The sequence below is a fragment of the Odontesthes bonariensis genome, chromosome 18 (genome assembly GCF_027942865.1).
Source record: "Odontesthes bonariensis isolate fOdoBon6 chromosome 18, fOdoBon6.hap1, whole genome shotgun sequence".
NCBI lineage: Eukaryota > Metazoa > Chordata > Actinopteri > Atheriniformes > Atherinopsidae > Odontesthes > Odontesthes bonariensis.
This window is the reverse complement of record NC_134523.1, coordinates 25,726,545-25,748,717: the sequence shown is the minus strand read 5'-3', so window position 1 is coordinate 25,748,717 and position 22,173 is coordinate 25,726,545. Positions and strand designations below refer to the sequence as shown.

The following is a 22,173-nucleotide window of genomic DNA, read 5'->3' as shown; positions in this document are numbered from 1 at the left end:
TCACCATTTCTTCGTGTCGGCGTCTTGCAAACTATTTACATTTACACTGAAACGGGGATCGGCTGATTCGCTAGTCACATGACTAATCAGCCATCACATCACATGATCGCCCTTGCATCTGGAGCATGAGCAACTGCTTTATATTAACCATTCTTCGGCGACAACAACTTGGTCCACAAAATTGTCCCACCATGCGCTGCTTCTTCCCGGTCTAACCCAAAAGCGGCGCTCCATGTACGGCTTGCGTTGCTGCTGTGGCTGGGTTCTCATTATAAAAGCCGATTAGCTAGAGCTCAGCACTGCGGATCCCCGTTTACAACTGCTAAAATCAGCATCGTATGTGAATGCTTACGTGGGCTCCGGCGTCTTTGAATCCTTCCACCTATGAAGTCGTAGTATTTTAATGTAAATGGACAGTGCATCCGCGATAGAAACGATATAGAAACAGATTAGTATAAACGGACCCTAAAATATCACTTAAAGGCAAAACACACAACTGATAGCAGCAAGTCATTCAAGGAAACAGACAGTGGAGCGAGGCTTCTACATAAAAACTACAGAAAGATGCTGATGTTAAAAGTGTGTTTGCACAACAAATGTTATGGCACTTTCATTCATATGGCAGCACATTTAAAATAAAACTAAATGCTAAAAGCTATACACCACTTTTGAATAGATTTTGCGTACAAATGCGGTTAATCGTGATTAATCAGGGAAATCATGTGATTAATTAGATTAAAAAATTTTAATTGTTGCCCAGCCCTATTTTAAAAATACAACCAATCCAACTGTTAGCATCCTAAATATCTCTGGCATCACTTTAAGCATCATCTTAGAAATGGAAAACATCACAAATTAACAGTGTTGAGCTTTAACTCGAGTGTAAAATCCTAAAATTAACAGATACTGTGGAGTAAAAAGAACCAAACAGCAGCAACCTGCTCCAGTTTTATTCGCTAATGTCACTGAAAATGAGAAAACTGAGGCATCGCTTCTGAGCCCGACATTTGATTAAGATAATAACCCCAGAGTTGAACAAATGAGGGTAAAACAGCATGTTTTCAGGTTCTCTCTCTCGGTTCCAGGACTCTGAATCTATCTTCCTCTACGGGCCTCTTCAGACAGAACAAACCCAGAGAAAACCGATGTGCTGGTTTCTGTCCTCGGGTGTTTTGTTACCTTGGTCCACGGATGAGCTTTGATCTGCGGGAATTTGAATTCTGTGTAGTTTGGATTCATCTCTCGAATCTGTTCCCTCGTTGGTGTACCCAACACCTGGAAATAAGACATTGGAGACACAGAAAAAAAACACAAAGTTTGATGATATGCTCAGGAAACGGGAAATAATAAGCCCCCCCAGGATCGATAAGGCAAAGAGACACCTGATGAGCACACTCACCTTGATAATCTCTACGAGTTGGTCGACCCCGCTGTCTCCGGGGAAAATGGGCTGACCGAGCAGCAGCTCTGCCAGAACGCAGCCAGCTGACCAGATGTCAATGTTTGCCGTGTAGTCTGTGGCACCAAAAATGAGCTCAGGGGCACGATAATATCGTGAGCAGATATAGGACACGTTGGGTTCACCGCGGACCAGCTGCTTGGCGCTGAGGGGAACATAAACGGCGTTAAACCAAGCAGAAAGACTGCAGCAAAGAATGTCTGGAATAAAAAATGATGGCCGGGACATGAAAAGTATGAACGATCACAAGCTGAAAGTCTTAAGATGATCCTTTGACCTCACAGAGCTAATTCAAACTGAGATGTGTTCATATCTGTTTGTGCAGCTCACCTGCCGAAGTCGCACAGCTTCAGCACTGCAGTTTCTGGGTCAACGAGGAGGTTTTGAGGCTTGATATCTCTGTGACACACACCCTGGGAATGGATGTAAGCCAGACTGCGAAACAGCTGGTACATGTACACCTGAGGAGGTCACGACACAAGGACAACAGGGCGTTAGCATGACTTTGGGATGGTTTAAAACCAGTTAACTTTTAGATGTTGGGGAGGAAAGACGTACAAAAATTAGGGCTGGGCGAGTTAACTCATTATTATACATTACGTTAACACATTGATTATTTAACGCCGATACTTATTTTATCACGCATTAAGTTTTTTTTTTTTTTTTAATTTATTTAAAAAAAATCGGCTTGTCAAGATTTCTTGAAATAAGATGTGATATTTATAGGGTGACCAACCGTCCCGCGTAGCGCGTGCGCGTACAGCGTTCGAGGCCAAAATAGTCCGTCCCGCAAATTCAGAGCTTGTCCCGCATAATTGATTCTTGCTGGGGTTGTCACTTTCCCCGCGCCACCCAGATAGCCAAACGAGCGTTACTTGACATTTCAGAACAGCACAGTCGCCGCAGACTGTAGAGCTACAACAGATCCACACACGCGCGCACACACACACACCCCTTGCAGTCGCATCTGACAGGCTGGCTGTTATCAAATATTTGTTGTTGCCATGACAATTGACTCAACGTTCGCAGTGATGATGAACGTCAATTCACGCGCCTCATCACTAGGCACTTCAGTCAGTCAGTTGGCGCGGCATACTTGGCTAGAACTAGTTGTGGATTGTGGTTTGTGGATAAAAAAAAACACAGGGGAAAATGGCAGGTGAGGCACCTCCAATTAAAAAGCGAAAATGTATGTACCGGAAAGAATGGGAAAATCTGTATGAATGGGTGAAATTCGTTGAGGGGTGCGCCGAGAGGGCATTTTGTGACTTGTGTAAATCATCCTTCTCAATCGGACATGGGGGTGAATACGACGTCAAACGCCATATGATGACGGACACACATAAGAAGAGGCTTCTTCAAAAAGAAACGTCCAAATCCATTGACAGTTTCTTCCGGCCGAAAATCGACTCGATGGCAGACAAAATTACCGCGGCTGAGGTTACAAATGTGTACCACACAGTACAGCACGGGCCATCATATCGAGCTGGTGAGTGTAGCTCAAAGCTAGCTGCAACAATGTATCATGACTCTGACATCGCGAAGAGGATGTCTTGTGGTCGCACCAAGGCAGAAGCCATCGTCACGGAGGTGCTTGCCCCTGCCTCGGTCGAAGACTGCTTGAAGGTCCTCAAAAGACCATTGTGTGAGCAACAAGAGACGACAGCCAAAGGTAAAGATACAAGTTGTATTCATATGGCAAGGATGTCACAGTGTTGTGTTAGATATCTAGTTAACAATCTATATATATATATATATATATATATATATATATAAAAATTGATATACCATGTAAGGTAGTATGTGCTAGAAATGGGTAAACCACTAAGAGTCTGGCGGCGGGGCGGGGTCCCCCCTTGTCCCCCATAAACATACCCCTTGTCCCCCCTTGGGCTTATGAGCAGGTGGTCACCCTAGATATTTAAGACTTTTGAGATAAAAGTGATCTTGAAATTAGCTTAAAAACCTCTTCAAATGTCAATTTTTTCCAGTGAAAACCTTAAAGCTGCAGTCCGCAACTCTTTTTCAAGCATAATGCCTGGAACTGTCCGGGGATTCTGAAAGTAGTACATTAAATACCCCAATACAAAAAAAAAAAAGAGTTCTCTAGGTCCCCTATATGTCCCGCTAGGTCCCTCCAAAGCCAGCAGGTTTGTTTACAAAATTGCAGACCGGACCGGTAAAAGGTAACCAATCAGGTTTACGAGCTTGGCTCTGTTGCCTGTCAATCACCGATTGTGCACGCGCGATACAAGGTAGGCTCGTCCCCACGCTTATTTATCTGGACTATTGAACTTCATTACGGGCTAGTCTACTTACTGTGTCTTCCATGATCGCAAATGACAGGTGAGTTGATGAATGAGGAGTCGTGTAGGCGCACCTGGCGTGCACGTAGACGTGCACGAGTTCTCATGTGTTTTGAAGGGGCGGGACAGGAAGTTGAAAAACTTTTCATTTTTCGGTTAAAAAATAAGCATTTCTTGCATTTTGCGACTACGGAGGTCACCGTTTTCAACTTCAAGCGTTCTGATAGATCATGTAAACTCTTAAAATGCCAAAAAGTAGGACTTTACGTATGACAACAATAAATCTTGCAGACTGCAGCTTTAAATTTCACCCGAAAGCCGACGGGGAGCCAGTGAAGGCGTACACTGGAAAATATCTAAATCTTACCAAGTACATTTGTCTAATTTCTAGTCAAAATATCTCATTACACTTAATAAAAAGTACTATTTCAGCCAGATATAGGGACTTGTTTGAAGACAATACATCTGGAATATCTTGTTAAATGAAAAAGTCTTGAAAACAAATTGTTTTGAGTCGGATGTCATATGAAACAAGCTTTTTTTGACATTTGAAGAGGTTTTTAAGCTAATTTCAAGATCACTCTTATCTAGAAAGTTCCAAATATCATATCTTATTTCAAGAAATCTTTACAAGCCAATTTTCACTAGTTCCATTGGCAGATTTTCTTGCCTTTTTCAAGCAAAAACGTCTCGTATTTGTTGTTTTTTTAACTTATTTTTGGTGGGGCATTTTTTCCAGTGTATCAGTCCCAGCTTGAGAGGCGTGCATAGAATTTGGAAAGTTACCTTCACATATATGATAGGAATGATGCTCTTGGCCTTGTTAAAATGTCGGGCGACCCTGTAGACCGTCTCAGGGACAAAGTCCAGCACCAGGTTGAGGTACACCTCATCTTTCTGTTTGGGGATGGAGAGAGAAAGAAAACTGTGATTCTGCTTATAATGAGCGTTAATTTAAATCTATAAAGAAGTACTTTGTTTCCAGTTAGTGCGATTAAAAAAAAGAAACAGGCTGCTTCCCTTTTTAAGGGTCGGGGTATTTCTGTTGTATTAGTGATGAAACTGTGAAGTAAAACTGTGGAAATGTGCTGATGGTGCCTGTTCGGTGGAGTTATTTTTAAATAAACAAAATAATCCGCGTTTGCTTCATTACGATAAGCTTCCTCCCTCAGCTCTGTGTATGTTTAGCAGCATCTCAGCAGCCGTGGTACCTTCTCGCCACTGGAGTAGAAGAAATAACGCAGACGGACAATGTTGCAGTGGTCGAGCTTTCTCATAATCTGTAGCTCCCGGTTCTGTAAAGACAAGAAAAAAAACACGGTCTGTTGTAAACAAGCATTTAAACAGACAAAGAGGTGTTGAAAAATAAGAAATAAAGTACAATCACAGCTTTACCTTGAACCTTTTGTCCTGCAGAACTTTCTTGATGGCCACCATCTCTTGGCTGTCGATGAGCCGAGCTTGGTACACCACACCGAACGACCCGTTCCCAATGACCTGCGATGATTTTACACGAGTTTATATGGAGCACATTTCATGTGAAAAACAATTCAAAGTGCTTTACATAAATAAAAGCATTGCAGCGGGGAGCGGAAGAAACATTAAGACTATATAAAAGAACATAAAGAGAAACAAATAAAATAATTAAAATAAATTTAATTAATTTGACCTGGGCCTCTTCAAATCTAGGTTAAAAACCTAATTATTTAGGAATGCTTTTAATACCCAGTAGTATGATGGCATTTTTATCTTATTGGATTTTGTTGTATTTTATTGCTTTCACTGTTCTTTTATTGTTTTTATTTGTTTTTACTTATTCTTCTCTTTATTTATTACCTACTGTAAAGCACTTTGGTACATCGTAAGGATTGTTTTTAAAGGGCTGTATAAATAAAATACATTTAAATTTAAAAACAAGCAACAGTCCAAATAAGTTCAAAGATATTGTGCAGATTTCATGCATAGACACATGAGAACAGAAATGTTTTTAACCTGGATTTAAAAATGTCTACATTTGGTGAAAGTTTAATCTCCACTGGCAGTTTGTTCCTCTTGTTTGCAGCATAACGGCTAAATGCTGCTTCTCCATGTTTAGTCTGGACTCTGGACTGGACCAGCTGACCTGAGTCCTTGGATCTAAGAGCTCTGCTGGCTTTATATTCTCTGAACAGATCACAGATGTAAACCATCAGCAGGCTTTTAACATCTATTTTGTGACTGACTGGAAGCCAGAGTAAAGATTTTAAAGCTGCTGTGATGTGTTCAGATCTCTTAGTCCGGGTTAAAACTCCAGCAGCAGCGTTCTGGATGAGCTGCAGATGTTTAATGCTCTTTTTGGGAAGTCCAGTTAAAAGACCATTACAGTGATGGAGTCTACTGGAGATGAATGCATGGATGAGTTTCTCCTGGTCTTTTTGGGAGAGGAAACCTTTAATTCTGTTGATGTTTCTGAGATGGTGAAAGTCGGACTCTGAACCAAAGAAAACAATCTCATCCAATCAGATGAGGTCAATGAATTCAACAAAATTCCTTTAAAACTGCAGTTTCAACCAAAGAGCTCAATGCAGCTAAAATAACAGCTTAATAAAGAGTGCAAAAACTTTTCTGGCTCATAAGTGGTAATAATCAGTGTGTAAAATGTGTCTTTAAAGCTGTTTCAGCAGTGAATTTATATGTATATTACTGGTTTGAAGCAAGTATTTGCAAAAGTTATGCATAAATATCTTTAATACTTTATTAGATATATTTTAAGTGAAGGTCAGGGTGGACTATGAACCATTTATTTCTTCTTTATATCACTGATTATATCAGCTGGCTAATGAAGGGTTAGTCGACTGTGATAAAGAAACTCAACCCAGACTTTCTGCTACGATACCAGCGGGCAAAACAGCTGAATTTCACCAGTGAAATGATTAACTCATTTGTGGCACATTAACTTTTATATTCCTTCGGTTTTAGAACCATAAATCGACGAATAAAAGAACCTCGTAAATTATTCGTTTGCACGTCTGTATCAGGGGTCTGACGTCAACAGCCTGCAACGACTGCAGGACCCCCCGTTGTGTCTCCACATGTACAACCTACGCCTGCACAGGAGGACACCTCTTTGAGTGGCAGAACTGAGTCTGCACATTACTCAGGAAGATTAAAGAACAAAAACATCCGTGTCAGGTCAGGCCGTTATTCATCCAGCTTTCACAATCCAACATAGTTCTGGCTCAGTTTGGGTTGTTTGGATGCGTTTGAGATCTGCTTTTTCAGTTTTAAACCAACATAGGGATTGTTTTGTGCCTGTATGCTTTCATTAGGCATAAAATAAGAGTTTAGGTCACACTGACACACTGCAGAGTTCATTAAACAGCCAATCCCAATGTTCCCTCTCACTAACAGACTCAATACTGACTCAAAGGCTGTGTTCGAAACCGCACACTTCTCCTACTACTCATACTAACTTTTTGAGTTAGTATGCGAGTTTGAGTAAGCGAGAAGTTCCCGGATGCATACTAGATTCTCCGAAATGTTGGGTATGCATCATGAGGTTACTACTCATACTCAAACTACCCAAGATGCAACGTAACGTGACGTCGCCGATCGTCATTTCCTGTCAAAACGGCAGTTTCAAGCTAGCTACAACTAGGGTAGGTTCACTTCCTGTTTTCAAAACAAAAGCACCAATTGTATCGTAATGGCTTTCCCTATGATAAAAGGCAACGGGTATTTTATTTTGTGAAAATAACCGGAAGTGCGTTGCTCACTGCGGCTAGCTTTAGTACCGCGGAACAAAATTGTAAATAGCCGGTATTTTGTCAGGTTTTCAACACGTTGGGGATCTAAACGACTACTTTCTCGCCTGAAAATGTTTCAAATGTTGCTAAAGTTTACAGAGTTTAGAGCTTAAGCGAAATCAGCTTCAGGCCGGCTGATTTCGGCTCGGGCAGGAGCAAAATGCATTGTGGGTAAACGCTCTGCATACTGTCTGATCGATCAGTATGCCAGGCAAGGCAAGGCAAGGCATCTTTATTTATATAGCGCATTTCATACCACAGGCAACTCAATGTGCTTTACATAAAGACAAGGCATTTAAAAGAACAGCATAAAGCAGCATAAAAACAAGTAATTTAAAGAGAAAAAAAAATAGAATAAAAATTAAAGCAATCAAAGAAGAGGGGAAAAAGAAATATATAAACTCAACCATAAGCACACCGAAAGAGAAATGTTTTTAACCTGGATTTAAAAGTGCTTACAGTTGTGGCTGATTTCAGTTCTGCTGGTAGTTTGTTCCAGTTGTGTGCAGCATAACAGCTAAAAACTGCTTCACCGTGTCTAGTTTGAACTCTGGGCTCCACTATCTGACCTGAGTCAGTAGATCTCAGAGCTCTACTGGGTTTATACTCTACTAGCATGTCATTCATGTATTCTGGACCTAAACCATTCCGTGATTTGTAGACGAGCAGCAGAACTTTAAAATCTATTCTGTATCTGACCGGGAGCCAATGTAAAGACTTGAGAACTGTGGTGATGTGATGTGATCTCTTTGTTCTGGTTAAAACTCGGGCTGCAGCGTTCTGAATGAGCTGCAGCTGTTTGAGACTCTTTTGGGGGAGTCCAGTCAGAAGACCGTTACAGTAGTCAAGTCTGTTGGAGATGAAAGCATGAATCAGCTTCTCCTGATCTGTTTGGGACATGAAACCCTTAATTCTGGATATGCTCTTAAGTTGATAAAAGGCTGATTTGGTGACTGATTTGATATGATTGTTGAAGGTCAGGTCTGAGTCTATCAGCACGCCGAGGTTCCGGACTTGGTGTTTAGTTTCTAGTGACAGTGACTCAAGATGTTTACTGACAGCAAACCTCTTCTCTTTGTTGCCAAACACAATGACCTCAGTTTTTTCTTGATTTAACTGAAGGAAATTTTGGTTCATCCACTTTTTGACTTGCTCTAAGCAGTCGCACAATGACTCTATAGGACTGCAGTCATCTGGAGACAGTGCGAGATATATCTGTGTGTCATCTGCATAGCTGTGGTAGTTGACTTTAGAGTTCTTCAGAATTTGACCCAGAGGCAACATGTATAGAGTGAACAGAAGGGGTCCAAGAACTGACCCCTGAGGAACTCCACATGTCATAGCCACTCGATCAGATTGATTACTTCCAATGGTCACAAAATAACTCCGCTCCTCCAAGTAGGACCTGAACCATTCTAGGACTGTCCCGCTGAGTCCTGCCCAGGTTTCCAACCTGTTCAGCAGTATACTGTGATCCACAGTGTCAAATGCAGCACTGAGATCCAACAATACCAGAACTGACACCTTGCCTGAGTCAGTGTTCAACCTTATGTCATTTAACACTTTAATAAGAGCCGTTTCTGTACTGTGGTGAGGTCGGAAGCCTGACTGAAATTTGTCAAGGAGTCCACTGGAGTTCAAGAAGTTACTGAGTTGATTAAAAACCACTTTCTCAACAATCTTGGCTATAAAAGGAAGATTTGAGATGAGTCTGTAGTTGGTTAAAATGGAAGCATCCAATGTTGTCTTTTTTAGGAGTGGCTTGATGGCAGCTAATTTTAAGGGTTTAGGAAACGTGCCTGATTGAAGTGAGCAGTTTATTATTTGCTGCAAATCTGTTTGGACAGAGCTTACAATAGTTTTAAAGAAGTCAGATGGCATTGTGTCAAGACAGGATGTCAATGGTTTAAGATGCTGGACTGTTTCTTCTATGGTTTTTTGGTCAACTGTATTGAATTCTGACATCATAGTTGATTGATTCCTAGATGGTTTTAAGGTTTGTGTCATTTTATTATTTTGCTGATTTATGTTGATATTTAGCCTTATAGATTTGATTTTTTCATAGAAAAAACAAGCAAATTCATTGCATTTTTCTGTGGAACAGAGTTCTGAAACTATCTGTTTTGGGGGGGTTGTCAGCTTATTAACCATAGCAAACAGAGCACGAGTGTTGTTGATGTTCTTATTAATCATTTCAGATAAGTGTTGCTGTCTAGCGCGGAGTAACCCGTGGTTAAAATTACAAAGACTTTGTTTGTAGAGGTCATGGTGAATTTGAAGTTTAGTTTTTCTCCATTTACGCTCTGCTTTCCTGCATTCTGTTTTCAAGGCCTTTATCATCATAGTGTTCCTCCATGGTGTTCGCTTTCTGCTCAAGATCATCTTATTTTTAACAGGTGCAACAATATCCATGACATTTGAGATTTTCAAGTTAAAGTTATCTAAGAGTTCATCAACTGTCTCTGCACTCGCAGTTGATGACATAGCTATAACTTCCATAAACTTAGCACTGGTATTCTCATTTATGTACCTTTTTCTAACAGGCACACGGGTTAACTGAATGTTTGGAGTTAACTGTAAGTCAGAGAACACACAGAAATGATCAGAGAGCGCCAAGTCCTTGATATCAACAGAAGAAATGTCAACACCTTTAGAGATAACCAGATCCAGTGTGTGGCCTCGAGTATGTGTGGGTCCATTCACATGTTGAAGGAGGCCAAAAGTGTCAAGTAGAGAGCAGAGTTCTTTGGCATTAGTGTCCATGTTATTGTCCATGTGAATGTTAAAATCCCCTGTTATGATAAAAAAGTTATAGTCAGTGCAAATAACTGACAGCAGTTCAGCAAACTCATCAAAGAAAGTTCCTGGGTATCTTGGTGGTCTATAAATGATTAGGAAGATAACTTTTGGATCCCCCTTTACTAAAAAACAGAGATATTCAAACGAGCTAAAATCACCAAGTAAAATTTCTTTGCACTGAAAGACTAATTTAAAAATGGCGGCAACTCCCCCGCCCTTCTTACCACTTCGACACTTATTGATAAAACTGAAATTTGTTGGTGCGGCCTCATTGAGAATGGTATCACAGCTACATTCAGTCAGCCATGTTTCACTAAGAAATAAAAAGTCTAGATTATAGGTCATGATCATGTCATTTACTAAGAGGGATTTGTTGGCTAGTGATCTGATATTGAGTAGGGCTAATCTCGTGGAGACAACAGGTGATACTGGTGTGTTTCGGGGTTGACACACTATATTCAATAGATTGGTAGATTTAACTGAACCTTTTTTATTTTTCACCAGTTTGAACACTTTTCTGTTACCTGTCATCACAGGGATTGAAAAGGCTGTCTGAACTCCAGGGCCCTGACTTTATCTGGGGAAGAGCATTCTTGATATCAGTATTACAGCCTGGACCCGGCACATATCAGTCAGACTCACAGATATGATGATTCAGAGGAGGTGGGGGGGCTTGGTCACTTCTGTTTGAGGGTTGTTTCCAACGTGATGGACGTGGTGGAATGGGAGGGGCTGGATGAGGTGGGATGTTAGGGGGGAAGAATATGGGATTTTGGCGTGGTGTCAATTGTATTCCAATATTGAGAAAGCTCTTCATCCTGTCCGGGAAATCCAGAAGTGAGGAGTCCAGACTGAGTGGAGACTGCTGGGGGCTGGGTGGGGTCCGGGGGGGCGAAAGCTGGAGGTTTCCCATTGGGGCTGGGGGAGACTCCGCCTGTTGGACTGCCGGGGCTGGTGAAGACTCCTTATCTTGGGGTGAGGATGATGACGTTGCAGGTTCTTTCTGGATCTGCTGTCCTCCATGGTCAGTCCTTGTCTCAGCGCCCTCACCAGAGCATTGTCCTATCTGTCGTTTTGGATCGTTTTGTCCTGTCTTGTCCTTGATAGGGGCTGCTGATGTGTGACGCAGAGAGTAAAAAATGTTGGAGCTTAGCAACTGTACTCCTGACTTGTTAAGGTGAAATCCATCTGCCTTAAAGAGGTGCCTGCGTCCCCAAAAGATGTTGAAATTGTCAATAAAATTCATTGAATGAGCAGCACACGTCTTTGAGCCATCTGTTTAGCATCATCAGTCTGCTGAATCTCTCATCTCCTTTCCAAACTGTTGGTAGAGGTCCACTGAAAAACACCTCTGTACTTGTGCATCGAACTTTGTTTACCAGGTCCATAAAGTCTTGCTTTAATACCTCCGATTGTTGCTTCACAACATCAAGGGCTCCTGTGTGTATGATGAGAGATTTCAGTGTCGGATGCTCAGCAACAATGTCCAGGATCTTCTTTGAGATATCAGACACCATGTCGTTACTAAAACAGAGTATTTTGGTCTTTTTCTTGCTGCAAAAACGTTTTATCTCATTCACAGCTCCGTCACCCACTATCAGAGTTTGAGGCCCAGTGGTTAGCTCTTTCTGTGGCCTTGTAGCATATAATTTAGCCTCATAACTTTCTCCGGTCTTGGGAGATGAGCGTTCTTTTGGAGAGTCAGGATTTTGAGAAAGTGGAGCAAATCTGTTCTCTAGCAGAATTCCTGTGTCTTGTGGCAATTTGCTCCTGGTTTTGGTGGTGGTCTCGGTCCATCGTTGCTTTTTCTTTGGTATCGGGGTAGAGACATTCCTGTGTGATAGTGCAGGCCACTCGGAGTCATTGTGGGTCTCCAGGTGTTGGGTTCTGCCTGATAACCGTCTTCCCACATCTGAGGGAGGCGATTTGTAGTGTTTTGGCTTGGCACCAAGGGAGTTCCAGGGAGGACTGGTTGAATATTTTCCATTTACACCAGACTCCTGCCGTGTCTGGGTGGTGCCAGTTAGCTTCCTGTTAGCCTGCTCCCTTTCAGTGTTTTGGGATACTGGCAGAGTAGTTTAATTTCCATATTGTCCATTTATCTCTATGTTCACTTCAAGCCGATACATTTTTGTTTCCAGTATTGCTATCTTCTGGAGTAGCTTGTGGTAATCGTCAGTGGAAAAGGGAGGCATCTTGCTGCTAATTAGCTTCAGTTAGCTAGTTGAGCTCCTCCAAAAGCAGGAAGCTGCAACGGAATTTCCACACGACAGTTTCCAGATGACTTTTTGATAAAAATTATTAAAAAAAGTCTTGGTTCACTTAAAAGAAAAAGAATAAAATTATATCCAAGACTTGTGGAAAGAAATAAAATGATTTAAAAGCAAATAAAGCAATAAGCAGCAGGAGGAAGCAGAGACACGTCTGCACTCTTCAGAAGCAGGAAGCAATCCTGCTTCCTATGCCGTATGCAGAATGGAAGTATGAAGTTTGCAAGTATGTAGAATGTAGTATGTAGTATGTAGCATGTAGTATGTAGAATGTAGAATGTAGAATGTAGTATGTAGTATGTAGTATGTAGCATGTAGTATGTAGTATGCGATTTCGAACACAGCCAATGAGTTGAATCGCCTGAAAAATGTGAGAGTTGCACACAAAAAAGACAGACATGTTCACAGATGTTCCAGATTTTTCTGATGTCCAGGGTTGGCTTGGTGTATGAAGCCCCTTGGAAACTAAGTGCAGCCTGCTTCATATTTTCCTTAAAAAAAAAAAAACCCTGCTTGCTCTGACTGATCATCTCCACTGGCTTCCGTTTCACATACATCAGCTTTGCGTGATCCACAGAGAGTGTTCGGCATCACTCTTCTGTTTAAGCCGGTTCGAATCAATAATAGATCCCGATAGAGGAGCTTCATCTGTCCCACGGTGGATGGTGTGAAGAGTGGGAAGCTTGAGTAACATCAGCGGGGATTTATTAACAGATCAGAGCACAGCGATGAGTAAGTTGGGCTCTATTGTTGGCTGCTGTGAAGCTCATCTGCCAGATGACATAACTCTATAAGTCTCGCTTATCTCTAAGGGTGCAAAGACAAACCTTCTTACCCTCCATGAATTAAATATTAACAGCTGTGATCTAACGTTAGTACAGTAGCACATATTTCAGGGCAGGACGATGGCAGCACGCCTGTGGGCACCTTTAACTAATAAAAACCTCCTGTGAGCTGCACCAGGCTGCAGGAGGCAGGTTGTGCTATGAGCTCATGATGGACATTTCATTGCTGCTACTCTAATCTTGTTAATGCCACTTAGATTATCCGAAAAAAAAAGGCAGAAACAGACCAAAGTTACTGGATCAGCTGCCACAGTCTGGGGTGCAAACATTTTAGATCAATTCAACCAAACAAATTAACCTTTGAATGGTGTTAAGGTGCTTGTTGTCCCCTGTTTTCTGTCCTCTCAGCCCCCAGCTGGTGGAGGCAGATGGCCGCCCTTCCTGGTTCTGGTTCTGATGGAGGTTTCTTCCTGTTAAAAGGGAGTTTTTTCTCCCCACAGTCGCCACGTGCACGCTCAGGACAGTGGATTGGACCGAAGAGAAGTTTCTATGAATTCTGTTGGTTTCTGTTGTTTTTGAAGTGGCTCTATAAGTATTAACTGGACTAATTTTGAATTGAATTAATTGGATTTGATTGGATTATGATTACAATGAATTGGACTCTAATTGGCTTGTATCACTGAAGTGCCTTGAGATGATATTTGTTGTGATTTGGCGTCTTTTATTCATCGATTTTTGGTTCTAAAACCGAAGGAATATAAAAGTTAATGTGCCACAAATGAGTTAATCATTTCACTGGTGAAATTCAGCTGTTTTGCCCGCTGGTATCGTAGCAGAAAGTCCGGGTCGAGTTTCTTTATCACAGTCGACTAACCCTTCATCAGCCAGCTGATATAATCAGTGATATAAAGAAGAAATAAATGGTTCATAGTCCACCCTGACCTTCACTTAAAAGATATCTAATAAAGTATTAAAGATATTTATGGAGAACTTTTGCAAATACTTGCTTCAAACCAGTAATATACATATAAATTCACCGCTTAAACAGCTTTAAAGACACGTTTTACACACTGATTATTACCACATATGAACCATTAGAGTTTTTACACTCTGAACTCTTTATTAAGCTGTTATTTACGCTGCATTGAGACCGGTGAGATCTCAGCTCTTTGGTTGAAACTGCACTTTTAAGGGAATTTTGTTTACCATATTTTCCGGACTATAAGGCGCACTTAAAAGCCTTTAATTTTCTCAAAAAACGACAGTGCCCCTTACAATCCGGATTGTATATATGGATTAATTTTGGTTGTGCTTATTGACCTCGAAGCGTTTTTGTGTGGAACACGGCGCTCTGTCAAAATGTCTTAGTTCGACTTTGGTAAACTACAAAGCTGCACCGCTGGCAACATTATGGCTACACCATAATATTACAGTGTGTGTGTATAAGGACCCCAAAATGGTCACCTGTCAAGAGACACGCTTACGACACGGACTTCAAACTCAAGGCTATCAGTCGCGCAGTAGAACATGGGAATAGAGCAGCTGGGAGAGAATTCAACATTAATGAATCAATGGTACAGAAGTGGAGGAAGCAAGAAGATGACCTGCGCCAAGTGAAGACGACCACACAGGTCTGCGTGTTACGACTGAACAAGGTCAAATACGCTCATTAACGTTTGAACAATGTTGGGAGTTATTGTGAACACGTTTAATAAAGTTTGACTGACCGACTTATCTGACCGTTTTGTTTCGCTTAATATATTAAAAAATATCGAAAATAGACCATTCATTGACAGTGCGCTTTATAATCCAGTGCACTCTATAGTGCGGAAAATACGGTAAATAAACTGAATTGAAAGGCAGCAGTCAGTCTAAATCAACACATGCACAACATAGCCACAGAAATAAACACTTTAAAAAGTTAATGGGAGGGTTACATTGGATTCAAAGTGATTATAAACCCGATACGGGACAGTTCATCCACATTTAAATTGATCTTCAGGCAACAACCAACTAAAACACCAAAAAAATGTAGGCCCGACCACAATATTTCCAATAAGCCAGCTTAATATTATCATTTACTTTGAGTTTACACATAATCTAAGAGCCTTTAAGTATTATTAGACATTACGGGGCTGAATATGATTTAATCAGCCTGCATATGACACGATAAAGTCACGTTAAGGGGGGAGTATAAAGCCAGAAATGGTGCTATTGAGCAACCCTCCAGTTAATTCAAATTTCAGGTACTTTGTGATGCAAGTGCCTGAGTTATAGTCTGAGATGAGAGTTACAGATATGTGGATATGTAACACGGTTAGGTTTAGATTTCGTATTTTCGCTCACCTTGATGTCAGTGTACGAGACTTCCTGTGGGCGGTCTGGTCCCTGACCTGGTGTGGCTACAACTGTTGTCACCTTTCCACTGTCTCCTGTGAAACAAACAGAAACAGCTTCAATAGAAAGTCTAAAAATGGCCCCGCACTGCTGTTGTGCTAAAACTCTCGAGGTTTTCAGTTCCACAAAACAACCAAACCAACACTCGTGACCTTCAACCGGGACCCTCGCAGCAACCAGCCCCAACATCTGGGCTGTTTGAATATTTAGGTTGAAGAAAGCCAAGCGAACGAATGTCAACTTAATTCAATCCTCCAAGGAAGAAGTAGGGAGTGTCAGAGTTCATATTCAAGACTCTGTGACTAATTAAACTGGGAAAGAGCTCAAAAATAGGCCAACCACTGCCTTTGTCCTGGTAATGTGTTTTAAGAGATAACAGCTAGTTATAAGAGGATTATTTTATTTAAAAACACAGATTAAATTGATTAATTTACCATTTTGGTACCACGTTGACGATTTGCAACAAAACATTTGATCGTGTCACTGGAAAATAACACATTTAGGGTGATGGCAGGTCAGCATTAACAGGAAAGCTTATTTGTGGGTGAGTCAGAATAGCCTCAGAGGTTTAAAAGTCATCTAACATCTCAATATGTCTTTAAACCTGACAGTTTATTCTCTGCATTTCAGATAAAAATGGCCAAAGAACAGTATTAGACATCATTTACACTTGATTTAAAGAGTTGTGATTAATGTCACCGATCCAGACGTGGATCAAAACTTCACAGTCCGATGTCACCTGGTGGAATTATTATTATCATTATCTAAAGTTTAAGCTCACAGCCAAAAATGTTGCTGCATTATTAGTTAAACATTAAAGTTTTCCACCCATTTGAAATTAGCAGCAGCCTGAGTCTGTCCTTCGTTTGGACGGATTCTGGCTTTCTAGCAGAGTGATGAACTTCAGCAGACAGCAACAAGGCTAAAGGAATTACAGAAAAGATGCTTTATTTCATTTCATCGAATGATAAACACCAAAAAAGTGAATAAAAGTAAAACTTTACTGTGGTCACAACTGTTACAATATTCAAGATGAATCTTATGGAATCCTATTCCAATCAAATCCCAGCTTCCCAAAATGGTAAATAAATGTAAAAAAAAAAGGGTCAAATAGAAAAATATATATTGTAAACAGTCAAAAAGTCAATGTTCGTATCAACAGAAAACCTTCTCAGATACATGATTGGACATTTATGTCAATGCACAGCGTAAACAGGAAGGCGGAGCCAACCAAATCACAATTTATTTTCAAAATGGCAGCTTTTCCAGCACTGATTAATAAGAAGAATTTAAACTCTTTGTCTTTTTTCTTTTGGACGCCCGGTACCAGAAGTGTCCCAAGCCCAAAATCAGCTGGTTCCAGCTCCAGGAGCTGTGCGGTTGCATAGATAGATCACTGCTCATGTCAAATTTTAACATGGTTCAGTCCCTGAAATACAAAACTAAAACCTAAATCCACTGAGCTCTGGATTCATTTCATCTTTGATGGTCGGTGGGTGTAAATTCGATGTCCCAACGCTCAGCAGTGTCTGAATAATGGAGCAACCCTCTGCCATCCGAGTTGTAATCGCATTGCGTCGCCTTCTCCCCGACCATGTCCACATACTTGATGCTTTGTTTACCAAACCAAACAATGCACTTATTGATACGGCTCCCTCATAAACAGAACTGCGCGTCCTGGTGTTGTTGTGCGATCCAGAGCAACGCACGTGCACAGCAACCTGTCAGCAGCTAAAGTGTGGTGGTTATCCAACAGGCACGCGGGCGATATCTGTTACAGCCGAAACTGTGAGGCTTGCAGAGTGACCGGGTCACTGGGTTCTCCACCTCAATGACCGGGTTCATGGACACACACACAGACGGGGCTCCAGGTAAAAAGTAGAACACTTACTCCACCTGTCTCTGCTGTGCTGCCTCTTACATTTTTCTTGTTAATGTGTCATCTGAGAGCTCTTTCTTTCAAACATTAAAAACTATTTCCACACGCTTGAATCTAAAAAAAATAAGCCGATAATCTATCATTATGAAAATTTGTGCTGATAAATGACTGCTCGGTGGCTCAGTGTTTCATATCAGCGCTGCCCTCTGACACACTCTGCTTCCTGTCATTCTCCTGACATTCACCAACGGAAACTCCCGTCTCCAGGAGGAAACAATCCTTAAACGCAAGACATTTTTCAAACCATATGCAATCTACTTCTATAGGTGCTTAACAGCAGACACCTTGTGATTGTGTGTGTGTCACAAAAACAAGAAGTACCCACTATCCCACAATCAGAATATAAAGTGCTTCTTAGACGACGACATGTGCTCACAACAAAGTGGCTGAAGGAGAATCAAGTTGACCTCATCACCCCATTAAGACAAGATGTACAACCACTTCATGCTGCTTCCTTCCAAGCTTGATGCAAAGCTCCGGTCATATCATTTTAAAGGCACAAGAGCATTTATTAGCATTTGTTAAACAAATAATCCAGGGAGAATTATTATGGAAAAATCACTTTTTAGGGTGTCTGAAGTCACCAGCAGGTGTAAAACTACCCAAAAACACAACCCTGGTATTTATTTAGTTCCTCATTTAAACGAGCCGTTCTGATTTTAATTTCTAAAGTTCGTCACTCTTAAAGTTCAGTCCGCCTCCTCTGTGAAGCCCCGCCCACTCACATCCCCCCTGCTGGACGGATGAAGCCAGCTTCTGGTGGAAATGTTCTGCTGTCAGTTCCTCTGAGGAGCATGCATCTTCCATCCAGTAGCAGCCTCAGAGGATATCAGAGCCCAGTCGATAAACTCCATCTGAGGCTAATGTTCCAGCAGAGTTAGCTAAAGACTTTAGCAGCAGCTAACGCTAACAGCTTAGCTAATGAAGGTGACGTACACCAACTTCTAAGGAGTTATTGCTGCTCCTTTCTGAAAAATTAACATTATTGTTCCACCATTACTTTGTTAGCTGAAGCTTTCTAGCTGAACGGTTCCGTTCTGTAAGTCATCAACCTGCAGCTATGTGGATAAGGTGTGTTTCCAACACAACACCGGTCCTCTCCTCACTCTCCTCACGGTGTGTTAGCGTTACATTATCGGCATGTTTCTGATAAAGATGTAGGTCTCCGAGAAAAATTGTTTAATGAGGTTAATATATCCAAAGTGTTTAAATCTCCAGCTTGGTCCATTAATGTTGATGAGGAAGCATTGTTTACTAGCATTTGCTGCTAACTTACAGCTACACTGCTAAACTATTTCCCTCTGGGATCAATAGAGGAACTATCTGTATCTATATAAAGAGCTGGAGTGTTTTTGGTACGACTGGAGGAATAACTTCATTATGTTTGCATTTAGTGAATTAAATTACACACAAGGTGCCCAGGTTTTGATGACAGGTTACTTACCGTGCGGCTGACCTCACCAGAAGAGTGGGTTAAGCTAACTCTCAACCCTCCAAAATAAACTGTTAACAGAGAGGTGTGGGAACAAAGCCAAAAACTGTCTCATATGTCTCAATAAGACCTCAGAAGGTCTGGAAAAGAAAGGTTTTTGAGGGCAGAATCTGTTCTAAAGAGGCTTTTTAAAAACAATGCTTGGGTTTTAGAATACTTGGTGAGGGGTGCCATAGGTCCTAATGGGTTAAAATGTGACATAATATGAGGCTTCATACAATCCTACAATTACAGACTTTATAAACTTGTGTTGGGCTTGTTTTGTTTTCCACTTTTAAATATTTCCACACAGCAGACATGCTGGTGACCTCACCGACATTAGTTACGGTGTATTCGTTGACCCAGACACAACCTTTGACTTCGGATGAGGACATTCTTTGCTTGTCGTTCGGTGAGAGCATTGTGAATGTAAATCAAATGACTTATCTTTATTTTTTTCTAATTACAAAATTTCCCCCTAAGCACAACTGTGAACAGAGACAGAGTGATGATGTAATCCAGGGACAAATCCTGGAGCTTGTCCAGTGAAAAATGGAACAACTGCTTGGACACTGTGACACCAGTCATGGGTATTATACAACAAGGTTAGCAGTAAGTCCCATTTCCTTTTTTCACATATAGAACCGTAATATTTGATAAAAGTCTGAGGTACTACTAATTCACAAGCGTCACGTGATCTGAACTCAAATGAAGAGCATATACCTCTAAGAGCAGAAAAAGATACGAGTGATAAAACAGTGCACAGTTGCCTCCTCAGCCCATATAGCTACCAACATACATTTCAGGACTTGTAAGTACATCCTGGGCACATTCCCACCAGCAACTGTAATGCACAAACTCAAAGAGTTTAGCATAGTTTACTAACCAAATACGATATATTTCAACAGGTTCTGTCCATCCCATTTGGTGCCTGATCAGTAATCAGCTCCTTATTAATAAAGCTAACACAGTTAGCTAATAAAAAAGTGGAAAGCAAATAGATTAACTGCTAATTTTTCAACAAGAACTGTCATCATACCCTGGGGAAAGAGACATTAGATTATGAAGATTGTATTACAACAACAGGAATAACTTGGAAACACGACTATTTCACTCTTCCACTGCTGACCATAAAGACAGATCCAATGTAATTACGGCAGCTTTATAACTTGAGTTCTCCATTTCTAAATTTATCTCAACCCGAAATGCTAAAATTACACCATTCTTTCTCACAGATTCTTTTCTCACAAAATACCCATCAATCATTTCAGAGAACATCTGTAACAGCCAAATACAACATTAAGATGTTAAAAAGGAAAAGGGACACCAATGGTCACACTGCTTTGAACTGGAGATGACCTCCCATTTAGGCTCAAATATCAAGAAACACAACTCTGTCTGCAAATGGATAAGGTTTCTTCTAACAGGCGGACACATACAGATACACACTTATATCTGCCTCTAGAGTGATAAAGGGGGATGATATACAGCCATCTCAGACAGAGACAACAAACTCAGAGACAGTCGAGCTCTGGTGCTGGATGTGCATCACTTGCATCCTCCTGGCGTCGGGCACCTGCTAACAAGCCTTCGCCCCACGGGTGACCTTGGTAAACAGGCACCCATACGCCCTAACCCTACCCCGGCGAGGCAGTCTGATAGCTGACGCCGCTCTCTCAACAGCACCAAAAAAAAAAAAAAAAAGAGCCCTCCATGAAGCACCCAGGTTGAGGTATTTGATTCTGTTTGCCACAAAGAACACTCAACCAGTTTATCTGATCATTCACATTGGCCACGTAAGAAATCGATCCATAAATTGTGACTAAATATTTGTAATTCAGCCAATAGTTAGATATCACATCGGTTTACAATGATGACCAGTGAGCTGGTGTGACACGAGGTGGGGTGATTTCATCCATCTGCCGGACAGGGACTAGTACATAACAAGTGGCTAACATTAGCAGGCTAGCTAGTTAGCACGTTAGCTAAGATCACTAGCAGCTAAACGGGAGAAATTGCGACTTTCCACTGGGTTGTGACACATAACACCGACGTTTTTTTAAAAGGTGAAAGCAGATTTAAAAATTTATCAGACATACACATTTCAATAAAGTGCTAGTTGCGACAAAAAAAACTTACTGGCAAGCTTGAGGTTCGAACATCCTGACGAGCTGCTGCCGGAGGCCTGCGGGACCCCGGACTTTCCTGTGCTGCTCCCCACGGCAGCGGCTGATCCGGTGGACGCTGCGACGGCTCCTGGAACACCTGGCGGCTCAGCAAACGAGCTGGTCCTGGGCCGCCCGCTGCCGCTCATATCTCTGAGCAGAGGTCAGGGTTATTTTTCACAGTTTTCAGCTAAGCGACTATCAACTATGAATATTCGGGAGCGAATAATCGTGGAAAGACACACCGAATAATACAGCTCCTGTTGCCGCCGGCTGTCTGGGCTGAAAGCTGTTGCTAGACACCTAGAAACAGACCGCTCGCAATGCCACCTGGGAGATGGAGTTTGAACCGGCTGTTGTTCAGGTTTGTCGCTCTGGCTTTGGCAAATCAAAACAACTACAACTTCGAAATGAATTAAGAGCCAAAATAGAAGCATCAGCCAAACTCTCTATGAACACATAAAATTAATTAAACAAAACCGTTGCAGTGGCCCTATAAAAATCCAACACTTAATGAACTATTTTAGATGCAAGTTGCTCATCTTCCTGCTATTTTAGTGCGGTTATAATTTTAACATTTAAAAATTGTGATTGCAAAACAACTTTTTCAACCTTAATTTACCCTAATATACTGCTCATATATAAATAAATTTAAAAAAAAGGATAACTGGGAGATTAGGCCATACGATAATTTAAAAGTTTAAAGAAAGATGTTTTTCCATGTGATATGATGTTGTCAGTAAGGCCTCCTTGGAGGAAAATAGAACATCTAAATGTCAGCTGATCACAGCTGTTGG

General features: G+C 41.3%; 1 protein-coding gene across 2 annotated transcripts in view; it reads right to left on the bottom strand.

The window, feature by feature from the left end:
• The window catches only part of gsk3aa (glycogen synthase kinase 3 alpha a), a 30,006-nt gene extending 8,325 nt beyond the window's left edge, over nt 1-21,681 (bottom strand). For both annotated transcript variants that reach the window (XR_012767049.1, XM_075449235.1), the window contains exons 1-8: nt 21,351-21,681; nt 15,751-15,836; nt 5,161-5,262; nt 4,977-5,060; nt 4,552-4,662; nt 1,790-1,920; nt 1,400-1,604; nt 1,180-1,275 (exon numbers count right to left, since the gene is read on the bottom strand). Coding sequence is in view for 1 of the 2 variants with exons in the window: in XM_075449235.1 (XP_075305350.1) it covers nt 1,180-1,275; nt 1,400-1,604; nt 1,790-1,920; nt 4,552-4,662; nt 4,977-5,060; nt 5,161-5,262; nt 15,751-15,836; nt 21,351-21,525 (990 nt within the window). In the remaining variant the exon portion in view is untranslated. The remainder of the gene's footprint in view (nt 1-1,179; nt 1,276-1,399; nt 1,605-1,789; nt 1,921-4,551; nt 4,663-4,976; nt 5,061-5,160; nt 5,263-15,750; nt 15,837-21,350) is intronic.
• Between the last annotated feature and the right edge of the window lie 492 nt (nt 21,682-22,173).